At 44.8% G+C, this 13,184-nt stretch overlaps 1 protein-coding gene across 1 annotated transcript; it reads left to right on the forward strand.

The window, feature by feature from the left end:
* The first annotated feature begins 811 nt into the window (after positions 1–811).
* On the forward strand, positions 812–8,018 carry LOC115156920 (deubiquitinating protein VCIP135). Its single transcript, XM_029704748.1, has 3 exons — positions 812–3,704; positions 4,662–4,748; positions 4,875–8,018. The coding sequence occupies exons 1-3, from the start codon at positions 1,052–1,054 to the stop codon at positions 5,696–5,698; spliced, it is 3,564 nt and encodes a 1,187-aa protein (XP_029560608.1). The 5' UTR covers positions 812–1,051; the 3' UTR covers positions 5,699–8,018.
* Positions 8,019–13,184: the final 5,166 nt, after the last annotated feature.

Genomic DNA, 13,184 nt, shown 5'->3' on the forward strand with positions numbered 1-13,184 from the left:
AAAGGTGAGAGAAAGCAATGTGAGTTATGAGTTTGCTAGATGACTAAAAAGTGACGAGCCTTACTAATGGAAGTTTTGTAACTACATTTTAATGTGGGTCATTTACAGGTATGCCAGTCAGTTAACACCCCATCTACTGGTCACATTAATTACATTGTTTCTTTGAAGTAATTATTTTCTTACCTAATCACCTGCTAATAGTTGGAATTTGGCACACACATTATAGGGAAAGCCAAGAGTGCAAGTCTGGTATGGAATGGCGTTTATTTCACACTGGAAGCAAACAAAGAGAAAGCTAAATTAGTTAATGTATAGTTTCGTCATTTAGATATAGTCCTGCATTTGTCAGTCAGCAGAGAGTTAAAGTGACAGTACAAAAGTGTGGAAGTATGATTTAGACTCAACATGAGCTCATCGACCTCATAGCCTCAGAGAAGGTGCTGATCAAATCAAATCTAATGTCACCAAGCCTTGCTGTTCTGGGTCTCATCCATTTACTTCAAGGAAGAGGCTTGAAGAGGCGATTGGCTGTTTTGTGTTCTACGAACTCTTGTGAGTATACTGGAGTGGGTGGAGTAGAAAGTGTTGCTGGGCATATACTGTAGACCTCAGTCCCCATGAAATAACACCATATATAGATTCAACAGACCCTACTGAGTAATCCCAACCCCACTTTTACTTTGGCACCTAGAATAGTTTTCTAATGCAAATGTCATTTAATTATGAACATTGAAACATTGTTCATGTTTAGACAATTATTTTTCATTATTATGAATACATTTATATTTTCTACTATCATGTGGGGAACTTTTATTCTGAAAATTGCTGAAATTCCATGACCCGGAAGTACCTTTTTTTTAGTGTTGCTGACGAGACGTTGGTCGTTCCTTCATGGAGAGAAAAAACAATCGCTTCCGTGTTGTTATCGGTTGTTATTCTAGCAAATACTAGCTTAGTACTTGAGTCAAAGCGGGATTGCTAGCCAGTTATTTGGTGGTTAAACCATTATGGTTTTATAGGATCAATACATAGTATAGTTTTATTCGCCAGAATGTCGTTGCTACAGGGCTCCAAGAAAAAGGACAAGCGTATTTTGTCCGGTACCTGCCCAGACCCGAAATGCCAGGCGAGGCTATTCTTCCCTGCTTACGGTTCGATTAGCATTGAATGCACAGAGTGTGGCCAACGCCACGAACAGAATAATCTTTTAAATGTGGAAGAAGTAACTGATCCAGACGTTGTGCTTCACAATTTGTTAAGAAATGCCCTACTCGGTGTCACCGGGGCACCGAAAAAGGGAACCGAGCTGGTGAAAGTGATGGGGCTTTCCAACTACCATTGCAAGCTCCTTTCTCCTATTCTCACAAGGTATGGAATGGATAAGCAGACGGGAAAAGCGAAACTGCTGCGGGAAATGAATCAAGGAGAAATGTTCGACTGTTCACTTCTAGGAGACAGGGCGTTTCTAATTGAACCGGAGCATGTATCTACGGTTGGCTATGGCAAGGACAGATCCGGGAGCCTGATATACCTCCACGACACTTTGGAGGAGATGAAGAAAGCGAACAGCAACAAAGAATGCCTCATTCCTGTTCATGTGGATGGAGATGGACATTGTCTTGTTCATGCTGTGTCCAGGGCCCTGGTAGGCAGAGAACTGTTCTGGCATGCGTTGAGAGAGAATTTGAAACAACATTTCAAACAAAACTTGGATCGCTACAAGGCACTCTTTCAGGATTTTATTGATGCAGCCGAATGGGAGGACATCATCAACGAATGTGACCCCCTGTTTATCCCACCGGAGGGTGTGCCACTGGGACTTCGAAACATTCACATATTCGGCTTGGCCAATGTGTTGCACCGCCCCATAATCTTGTTAGATTCACTGAGTGGAATGAGGAGCTCCGGGGATTACTCTGCAAGTTTTCTCCCAGGGCTTGTGCCGGAAGAGCAGTGCAAAGGAAAAGATGGGAAGTTTAACAAGCCTATATGCATCGCCTGGAGTAGCTCAGGGCGTAACCACTACATCCCTCTCGTCGGGATAAAGAACACCCTTCTCCCCAAGCTGCCACCGAGGCTTCTCCCCAAGGCATGGGGAGTGCCACAGGAGCTCATCAAGAAGTACATAAAGCTGGAACAAGATGGGAGCTGTGTCATCGGGGGAGACAGGAGCTTACAAGACAAGTATCTGATGAGACTGGTCAATGCCATGGAGGAGATCTTCATGGAGAAGCATGGCATCCACCCCTCCCTGGTGGCAGACGTGCATCAGTACGTTTACAGACGGACCGGTGTGATTGGCGTCCAACCCGAAGAGGTGACGGAGGCTGCCAGGAAATCAGTCATGGAAAACCGGCTACATCGCTGTCTGATCTGCAATGCACTCTCTGAGCTTCATGTTCTACCAGAGTGGCTTGCTCCAGGTGGTAAGCTCTACAACCTGGCTAAATCCACCCACGGGAAGCTCAGACCTGACAAGAACTACAGCTTCCCGCTGAACAAGGTTGTCTGCTGTTACGACCCTGAGAGGGACATCCTCATTCCTGACTACAAGCTGAGCTCTTTGAACACCTGCAACTGGTGCCACGGCACCTCAGTGCGCCACATCCATGGCAACGGCTCTGTGGTGTATCTGGATGGAGACAGAACCAACACCCGCTCCCAGGGGGGCAAATGTGGCTGTGGCTTTAAGCACTACTGGGAGGGAAAGGAATACGACAATCTGCCAGAGGCTTTCCCCATCACTCTGGAGTGGGGTGGGCGGGTCGTGCGGGAGACTGTGTACTGGTTCCAGTATGAGGTTAATGTGGACCTGAACAGCAACGTGTATGATGTCGCCATGAAACTGGTCACCAAGCATTTCCCTGGGGAGTTTGGCAGTGAGCTCCTAGTGCAGAAAGTGGTGAACACCATTTTACATCACACTGCCAAGAAGAACCCAGACGAGTATAACCCAGTCTCCATTGACGGGGCGCATGCTCAGAGGCTCACAGACGTGGTGGAAACCCAGCAGGCTGTTGACACACAGCCACCGACTAAGATCATACTAACTGGGCAGAAATCAAAGACCATTCACAAAGAGGAGCTTACAGTGAGTAAGGCAGAGCGGAGCCTTCAGCAGAGCATCAGCGAGCAGGCCCTAGTGACCCAGAAGAGGAGGACGGATCGACTGAAGCAGGAGCAGAAGGGACAGGGCAGGCCACCCTCCCCAAGTGCTGCTCAGGAACATTCCTCCTCCGGCCCAGCCACACCCACTAAATCCTCCTTCTCCCCCACTTCCAGTAAGGAGAAGAAGATCCGTGTCACCACTAGCGACGGGCGGCAGGCCATGCTCACTCTACAGGCTCAGACCACCTTCTCTGAGCTCCAGAGGAGCATTGCTAATGAGTTCACCATGCCTCCAGCCCAGCAATGTATCCGACATGGATTCCCACCCAAAGAACTTTTCCCTCCCAAGGATGGAGCAGAGAATGAGCCGGTGGCTCTCCAACATGGGGACAGGGTGACTGTGGAGATCCTGAGAGGTCCAGAGGACCGCAAGGCATCCGCCCCAAGTGCTTCCAGTTCCTATTCGTCCCTGCATTCCCTCCTCTCTGTGAAGAGTGATGATCCAGTGACTTCCAGCAGAATGAATACTAGCAGAGAGCTGCAGGACAACATTGACCTTGAGATGTCCTCCCTCTGTCTCCTAGCAACCTTAATGGGTAAGGAAAGGGAAGGGTGCGGAAAGGTTTTAGTGTTCAAGTCAATAGTTAGGCGGTCAATATTTACTGCTACAAAAGAAAGACACAATCTCGCAACACATAAGTGACAGAGGAGTTAAGCAGAACACTGCTGTGATGTCATTACAAGATGTCAAAAATGACTTCCGGTACATGGAGAACTTGTTTGTTGATTCACCTTTTTAGACTAGGCCTATAGATCCAGGCAATTAGTTAGTCTAGTCTTAGAAGCGTCATGCCTTAGATCATCCCTTCAGTAAATACAAGGTCAGCAACTGAATGTGATAGGAGTGAGAGGCTGGTATATAGGTGTCGCAGACAGTAGCTTCACACAGCATAAGGGCATGCTGTTCTTGGATTGGTTACAAGAAGCAGGATGAATGACAAAGTAGCTTAATACAGGTATTGAGTGACTGGGTGGGCTTGTCATGGATGGATCAAGGCTTAGTCTTTGTGGATAATGGCTTTTTTCCAGTTTAAATTATAATCTACTCCAAGTGCTTTCTGTGTGGCCTACATCACCAACTTGGCATTCGGTATTCATTGAAACGCGTGTAGCCTCAGGCAGAGAGAAGATGGTAGATTTGATATCCACCCCGCCCTACCCATTATTTTGTGATCAAGGGGAAAAATCGCTAGTATATTTGCACTAGTTGGCTGTACCTGCACCTAAACTCCAGTATTTCCTTTATAGCTTGTTCTCCATCTTCTTTTTAAATAGGGAACCAATTTGTTTTCAGCTCTTTATTTCCATTACCAAAACTCCTTTTGTCTCTTGTCGAATCGTGATACATATCGTATCAGCAATTCCCAGCCTTACTATTTTTACTACAGAATTAGAACTTTGATCAAAAGCACACATTTCTCTGAGGAATTTAATTGTATTCATTTAATTTCATGTTTCACATGCTAATTGCAGTATGTTTTATTCATATTCAGGAGAAGATGTCTGGTCATATGCAAAAAAACTGCCTCACTTATTCCACCAAGGTGGAGTTTTCTACAACATTGTGAAGAAAGATATGGGTATGTAGTCATGTTTTCTGTTATAGGCTTTATCCTCTTAGCAATTTGTGTAACTTAAATGACAGCATCTAATATGTACTGATCTGTGTTTATGACCATCTATAATGGCTTTTGTCTCATCTGCAGGCCTGATGGATGGCAAGCACTGCACCCTCCCACACCTGACTGGGAAGACGTTTGTTTACAACGCAGCAGAGGAGCGTCTGGAGCTGTGTGTGGATGCAGCGGGACACTTCCCCGTGGGCCCTGACGTGGAGGACCTCGTCAAGGAGGCCCTGGTGCAGCTCCACTCTGAGGCTGCCTCCAGGAGTCGGGAGGGAAGCCCCTCTCACAGCCTGCTGAAGCTCGGGAGTGGAGGTGTGGTGCGCAAGAAGGAGCAGCTCCAGAGTGTCAACGCCTTCCAGGGTAAGGGCCACTCCCTGGGCAGCGCCCCAGGCGGCTCCCCCCCTGAACACAAGCCCATCACCAGGCAGCACAGCAGTGGGGTGGACCTGAGTGCCAGTGCCTCCAAGGGACCTGACCTCTCTGACATCTCAGAGGACGCGACCAAGGAGTTGGTGCGCATGGCTCCCGGTTTTGTCACCATGAAAGACAGCCGACACCTGGACCCTAGTATGATCGAAGAACAGAGGAAAAAACTACAGGAGATGGTCTCCTCCATCCAGGCCTCCATGGACAGGCACCTGAGGGAGCAGAGCAATGCAGGGGAAGGCATTGGGGGCCCTGCAGAGAGGACAAGTGGGGCTAAGATGAGTGCTTCCCAATCTGCCCCAGGGGCAGGCGTCAAGGAGGCCTCTTCTATGGACGTATCTACTGCTGGTGCTCATGGCACATCAGTGGAGGCAGGGAACAAGCCTGATGGAAAGGATGCAGGGTCAGAGGAGCTGGAGGAAATGGATAGCCAGGATGCAGAGCATACCAATGCCTTGGAGCCAATGGATCATTCCTGATGGGAAAAGGGCCTGGTCCTATACTTTTCTCAGTCATGATCATTCACCCCTCTATCTGGTTGGCATTAGTGTGGGAATGCTTCAGGTTGTATCCAAGCTTTGGTATTCATTGTGTTTTGTTGTCTTTACTGCATGATTGACAAAGAAGTTGACTGTTTCTGCCTTTGGTGACAGTCTAATGCTATTATACAGAAACATGCACCAAGATCCAAGGAGCAACGCTGCTTCCTGTGTGTGAAATGCGTCCATGTACATGTCCTCCAAGTCTTAAAGGTCCAATGCAGATGTTTTATCTGAATATCAAATCATTTCTAGTTAACAATTAAGGAGATGGTCTCCTCCATCCAACTGTGAATGTTTCCATTCACAGTTTTTATGTGAGTAAAGTCATACTGTATAAAAAAAGAAATAATAATCACAATAGTTGTGGTGGAAATAGGACATTCCGGTACAATTTTGCAAATGCCACAGATAATTTGTTCTTTCGACACATGGGATCTTTTTGTGTCGGTAAAATTAATTATGCAAGAAATGGCAGTGGAAACACCTTTATTTGTAAATATTGATATAATAACCATCATATCAAAGTAAATTTGGAGTCATGTGATGACATGGTGTGTGGTCGTCGACTCCTCCCGCTACATCTCGGGAAATTCTGCAGTTTCATGCTATGGATGAAATAAGTTATGAACTTCACAGGGTGGTGAAAGTGCACAGTATGAGCTTGATCCTCCTTTCCGATAAATGCAGAGGGTCTTATTCTGGTGACATGATGATCGAGGCTCGACTGCCGTTTGACAAATAGAAAGATTCTCTCTCTTATTCATAATAAGCGCATCATGTAGACTAACCTACACGCAGGGCCTACCTGCACTGTATCTGCGAGCTATTGGCTAGAGCGCACATACCAAGACCAGAGTAGGCACATTTGCTATTTAAAGCAACAGTTCGTTTTGTCACAATCTGTGGAGTCGAAAATGCGATGGAAACACATTGAACGCTTTGATTTTTATTCGGTACATGAAAACATAAGCAACAAAGTACATGTTGTGTGCACTACATCATCACTCACTGACTTTTATCCGCAACAAGTCAGTTTGGTGTGAAAATACGCATATTTTCTTTATGCAGATTTTTTGAATATTTTCATGAAAATCTGTCACCAATTGGATGGAAACCTAGCTACTGTGATTGTTTTCAATTAAAATGGTCAACAAAAAACAAAAATCGCTTCTTAGGAAAGAGCAATTTCTTAAGCAATATTTTTGCAAGGACTGTTGGAGTGGGGAAAACGGAAAACTATCTGTTATTGGCAGAACGATATGAAACTCTTTCTTATTGGTCTATTAACTAACTTACCACCTGGTGATTTCACCAGGCAGGCCAAAACACCATCCCACCAAATCACGCTGAAATTTCAGGTGGTCTTTTCAAACAGCTCATACACTAAAGGGGCATTATTATTTTCACAATTTCACAGGATTATTCCAACCTCATAGTATGGGATTGTATATAAAGCAGAGGAAAATGTTGGACTGCACTGGGCCATTAAGACAAGAGGGAGTAGAAGAGCTTGAGTTAAGATCCCATCCCACACCAGCATTGTAATGACCGCAAACATCCGCTTCAGCAAAGTGCACACTGTAAAGGCACTAGCCCTCAAACATATTTGCTGTACCAACACATTGCTTTAAAACAACAGTGAAATATTCCAAATTAAGTTTATTTTCTTGAACGTTGCTCCCCATGTGAAGGTTTGCTGTCTTAATTCTTGAAGGAAGGAGTTACGTGCCCTTATGATAAGTAACAAAAATCAACATTTGTTGTTGAAAAACCTTGTGGAAAAACCTTTTTTAGTTTGGATTTGTTTTTAGAAAATTGTATAAGAATTTAAAGATTTTGTTTAAAATGTAATTTAGATGAATGCCATTTCAAGTGAAGCACTGTTCTGAAAATAACTCAGTTTATTGGTGGAAATTGGTGAATTTATTTTACCGGTTTGTAGTGATTGGGGATAATGCCTGTTGATTCTTTTGGGTTCAAGGTTGATGCTACTTACTGGTTTGAAGTTATTTATGCTACTTTTCATATTTCTCATGAAACCCAAATGAGTGGCCCAAGTTAAGTGTGCTGTACGAGTGCTGAACTACTTGATGTGGAACTGTATTCTATTGGAAGACCCAGCATAACATAGTACACACACCTGGGAGTACTGTATATTCCACTACTCATATGCAATTTCCTCAATCACTTTTCGGACTTTAGTGAATGATTGAATGCAGTGCAGGATATTTTTTTGAAATACATATCTAAAGTAAGACTTGATTTGTGAATTTCTTTATCATATACAGTGCCTTCGGAAAGTATTCAGACCCCTTGACTTTTTCCACATTTTGTTAGGTTACAGCCTTGTTCTAAAATTGATTCGTTTTTTCTCTCCTCAATCTACACACAATACCTATAATGACAAGGCAAAAACTGGCTTTTAGAAATTTCTAAAGACAAAAAACCCCGGAAATATCACATTTCCATAAGTATTCAGACCCTTCACTCAGTACTTTGTTGAATCACCTTTGGCAGCGATTACAGCCTCAAGTCTTAAGTATGACGCTACAAGCTTGCCACACCTGTATTTGGGGAGTTTCTCCCATTATTCTCTGCAGATCCTCTCAAGCTCTATCAGGTTGGATGGGGAGCGTTGGGGAGCGTTGCTGCACAGCTATTTTCAGGTCTCCAGAGATGTTTGATCGGGTTCAAGTCCAAGCTCTGGCTGGGCCACTCAAGGACATTCAGATACTTGTCCTGAAGCCTCTCCTGTATTCTTCGCTGTGTGTTTAGGGTTGTTGTCTTGTTGGAAGGTGAACCTTCGCCCCAGTCTGAGGGCCTGAGCGCTCTGGAGCAGGTTTTCATCAAGGATCACTCTGTACTTTGCTCTGTTCATCTTTGCCTCAATCCTGACTAATCTCACAGTCCCTGCCACTGAAAACATCCACACAGCATGATGCTGCCACCACCATGCTTCACCGTAGAGATGGTGCCAGGTTTCCTCCAGCCGTGACGCTTTGCATTTAGGTCAAAGATTTCAATCTTGGTTTCACCAGACCAGAGAATCTTGCTTCTCATGGTCTGAGAGTCTTGGGGTGCCTTTTGGCAAACTCCAAGTGGGCTGTCGTGCCTTTTACTGAGGAGTGGCTTCCGTCTGGCCACTACCATAAAGGCCTAGTTGGTGCAGTGCTACAGAGATGGGAGAACCTTCCAGAAGGACAACCATCTCCACAGAGGAACTCTAGAGCTCTGTCGGTGACCATCGGGTTCTTGGTCACCTGTCTGACGAAGGCCGTTCTTCCATGGTTGTTCAGTTTGGCTAGGCGGCGAGGTCTAGGAAGAGTCTTGGTGGTTCTAAATCCTTCCATTTATGAATGATGGAGGCCACTGTTCTTGGGGACTGTAAATGCTGCAGACATTTTTTGGTACCCTTCCCCAGATCTGTTCCTCGACAATCCTGCCTCGGAGCTCTATGGACAATTCCTTCAACCTCATGGCTTGGTTTTTGCTCTGATATGCACAGTCAACTGTGGGACCTTATATAGACAAGTGTGTGCCTTTCCAAATCAATTGAATTTACCACAGGTGGACTCCAATCAAGTTGTAGAAACATCTAAAGGAGGATCAATGGAAACAGGATGGACCTGAGCTCAATTTCGAGTCTCATAGCAAAGGGTCTGAATACTTATGTAAATAAGGTACTTCAGTTTTTAGTTTTTTAATAAATGTGCAAAAATTTCCAAAACCTGTTTTCACTTTGTCATTATGGGGTATTGTGTGTAGATTGATGAGGAAATTGATTTAAACTCAGCAAAAAAGAAGTGTCCCTTTTTCAGGACCCTTTCAAAGATGATTTGTAAAAATCCAAATAACTTCACAGATCTTCATTGTAAACAGTTTAAACACTGTTTCCCATGCTTATTCAATGACCCATAAACAATTAATGAACATGCACCTGTGGAACGGTCGTTAAGACACTAACAGCTTACAGACGGTAGGCAATTAAGGTCAGAGTGATGAAAACTTAGGACACTAAAGAGGCCTTTCTACTAACTCTGAAAAACACCAAATTTAAGATGCCCAGGGTCCCTGCTCATCTGTGTGAACGTGCCTTAAGCATGCTGCAAGGAGGCATGAGGACTGCAGATGTGGCCAGGACAATAAATTGCCATGTCTGTACTGTAAGACGCCTAAGACAGTGCTACAGGGAGACAGGACAGACAGCTGATCGTCCTCGCAGTGGCAGACCACGTGTAACAACACCTGCACAGGATCGGTACATCCGAACATCACACCTGCGGGACAGGTACAGGATGGCAACAACAACTGCCCGTGTTACACCAGGAACACACAATCCCTCCATCAGTGCTAAGACTGTCTGCAATAGGCTGAGAAAGGCTGGACTGAGGGCTTGTAGGCCTGTTGTAAGGCAGGTCCTCACCAGACATCACCGGCAACAACGTCGCCTATGGGGAAAAAACCCATCGTCGCTGGACCAGACAGGACTGGCAACAAGTCCTCTTCACTGACGAGTCGCGGTTTTGTCTCACCAGGGGTGATGGCCAGATTCGTGTTTATCGTCGAAGGAATGAGTGTTACACCGAGGCCTGTACTCTGGAGCGGGATCGATTTGGAGGTGGAGGGTCCGTCATGGTCTGGGGCGGTGTGTCACAGCATCATCGGACTGAGCTTGTTGTCGTTGCAGGCAATCTCAACGCTGTGCGTTACAGGGAAGACATCCTCCCCCCTCATGTGGTACCCTTCCTGCAGGCTCATCCTGACATGACCCTCCAGCATGACAATGCCACCAGCCATACTGCTTGTTCTGTGCGTGATTGTCAGTGTCCTGCCCTGGCCAGCGAAGAGCCCAGATCTCAATCCCAATGAGCACGTCTGGGACCTGTTGTATCAGAGGGTGAGGGCTAGGGCCATTCCCCCCAGAAATGTCCGGGAACTTGCAGGTGCCTTGGTGGAAGAGTAGGGTAACATCTCACAGCAAGAACTGGCAAATCTGGTGCAGTCCTTGAGGAGGAGATGCACTGCAGTACTTAATGCAGCTGGTGGCCACACCAGATACTGACTGTTACTTTTTATTTTGATCCCCCCCCTTTGTTCAGGCACACATTATTCAATTTCTGTTAGTCACATGTCTGTGGAACTTGTTCAGTTTATGTCTCAGTTGTTGAATCTTGTTATGTTCATACAAATATTTACACATGTTAAGTTTGCTGAAAATAAACACAGTTGACAGTGAGAGGACATTTTTTTTGCTGAGTTTATTTAATGCATTATAGAATAAGGCTGTAATGTAACAAAATGTGAAAAAAGTCAAGGGGTCTGAATACTTTCAGAAGGCACTGTACAGTCGTGGCCAAAAGGTTTGAGAATGACACAAAAATTCATTTTCACAAAGTCTGCTGCCTCAGTGTCTTTAGATATTTTTGTCAGATGTTACTATGGAATACTGAAGTATAATTACAAGCATTTAAGTGTCAAAGGCTTTTATTGACAATTACATGAAGTTGATGCAAAGAGTCAATATTTGCAGTGTTGACCCTTTTTCAAGACCTCTGCAATCCACCCTGGCATACTGTCAATTAACTTCTGGGCCACATCCTGAGGATTGACCAGAAGTTCTCAATGGGATTAAGGTCTGGGGAGTTTCCTGGCCATTGACCCAAAATATCAATGTTTTGTTCCCCGAGCCACTTAGTTATGACTTTTGCCTTGTGGCAAGGTGCTCCATCATACTGGAAACGGCATTGTTCGTCACCAAACTGTTCCTTGATGGTTGGGAGAAGTTGCTCTCGGAGGATGTGTTGGTACCATTCTTTATTCATGGCTGTGTTCTTAGGCAAAATTGTGAGTGAGCCCACTCCCTTGACTGAGAAGCAACCCCACACATGAATGGTCTCAGGATGCTTTACTGTTGCATGACACAGGACTGATGGTAGCGCTCACCTTGTCTTCTCCGGACAAGCTTTTTTCCGGATGCCCCAAACAATCGGAAAGGGGATTCAACTGAGAAAATGACTTTACCCCAGTCCTCAGCAGTCCAATCCCTGTACCTTTTGCAGAATATCAGTCTGTCCCTGATGTTTTTCTGGAGAGAAGTGGCTTTGCTGCCCTTCTTGACACCAGGCCATCCTCCAAAAGTCTTCACCTCACTGTGCATGCAGATGCACTCACACCTGCCTGCTGCCATTCCTGAGCAAGCTCTGTACTGGTGTTGCCCCGATCCCGCAGCTGAATCAACTTTTGGAGGCGGTTCTGGCGCTTGCTAGACTTTCTTGGCGCCCTGAAGCCTTCTTCACAACAATTGAACCGCTCTCCTTGAAGTTCTTGATGATCCGATAAATGGTTGATTTAGGTGCAATCTTACTGGCAGCAATATCCTTGCCTGTGAAGTAATGACGGCACGTGTTTCCTTGCAGATAACCATGGTTGACAGAGGAAGAACAATGATTCCAAGCACCACCCTCTTTTTGAAGCTTCCAGTCTGTTATTCGAACTCAATCAGCATGACAGAGTGATCTCCAGCCTTGTCCTCGTCAACACTCACACCCGTGTTAACGAGAGAATCACTGACATGATGTCAGCTGGTCCTTTTGTGGCAGGGCTGAAATGCAGTGGAAATGTTTTTTGGGGATTCAGTTAATTTGCTTGGCAAAGAGGGAATTTGCTATTAATTGCAATTCATCTGATCACTCTTCATAACATTCTGGAGTATATGCAAATTGCCATCATACAAACTGAGGCAGCGACTTTGTAAAAATGTATATTTGTGTCATTCTCAAAACTTTTGGCCATGACTGTATATGTGTGTGTGTGTGTGTGTGTGTGTGTGTGTGTGTGTGTGTGTGTGTGTGTGTGTGTGTGTGTGTGTGTGTGTGTGTGTGTACATAGTTCATGTTGATAGATGATAAGGAATGATACATCAATTCAAGAATAACAATTATTTTTCCATGAACCGCCTGCAGTTTTATTGTTTTGTGAACATGCAATGCTAGCATTTTATTATTCAATTGAAATAATACATTTACGTTTGCGCTTGGAATTCAAGAGATGGAAATAAGGCGTGTTGTTGTGCAGGGGTGTGTTGAGCCCTATATGCTACCTTTATTGCTCATGGGAACAACTAATGGGAACATTAGTTAGGATAAACTTGGGATGATCCAAGCATAGAAATAGAATGATTCATTTTAATTATTTGGAAACAACAATCAGCTGGTATTACTAAGAATGTTATGTCTAGTTGCTTTATTGCTATTCAGCTCTAGAATTTCAACACAACATCCACAATTTGAATCACTCAAAAAAGTAATGGGCCAATGGGATATATTAAAGTGCTGTCAACATGTATGCCTAGTTGGTGAGTGTGACATGAGATGTCTTGATCTTTTGGTGCAGAACATGATGTATCCCTTGAGAAATCATTGAA

The sequence above is a fragment of the Salmo trutta genome, chromosome 21 (assembly GCF_901001165.1).
Source record: "Salmo trutta chromosome 21, fSalTru1.1, whole genome shotgun sequence".
NCBI classification, from domain to species: Eukaryota; Metazoa; Chordata; class Actinopteri; order Salmoniformes; family Salmonidae; genus Salmo; species Salmo trutta.

What these genes read in the sequence shown, in the direction of transcription:
- LOC115156920 (XM_029704748.1), top strand. Translation starts at nt 1,052, where the DNA reads ATGTCGTTGCTACAGGGCTCCAAGAAAAAGGACAAGCGTATTTTGTCC. An exon ending in TCTCCTAGCAACCTTAATGG is followed by an intron (nt 3,705 to 4,661) that starts GTAAGGAAAGGG and finishes ATTCATATTCAG; the next exon opens with GAGAAGATGTCTGGTCATAT. An exon ending in CATTGTGAAGAAAGATATGG is followed by an intron (nt 4,749 to 4,874) that starts GTATGTAGTCAT and finishes TCTCATCTGCAG; the next exon opens with GCCTGATGGATGGCAAGCAC.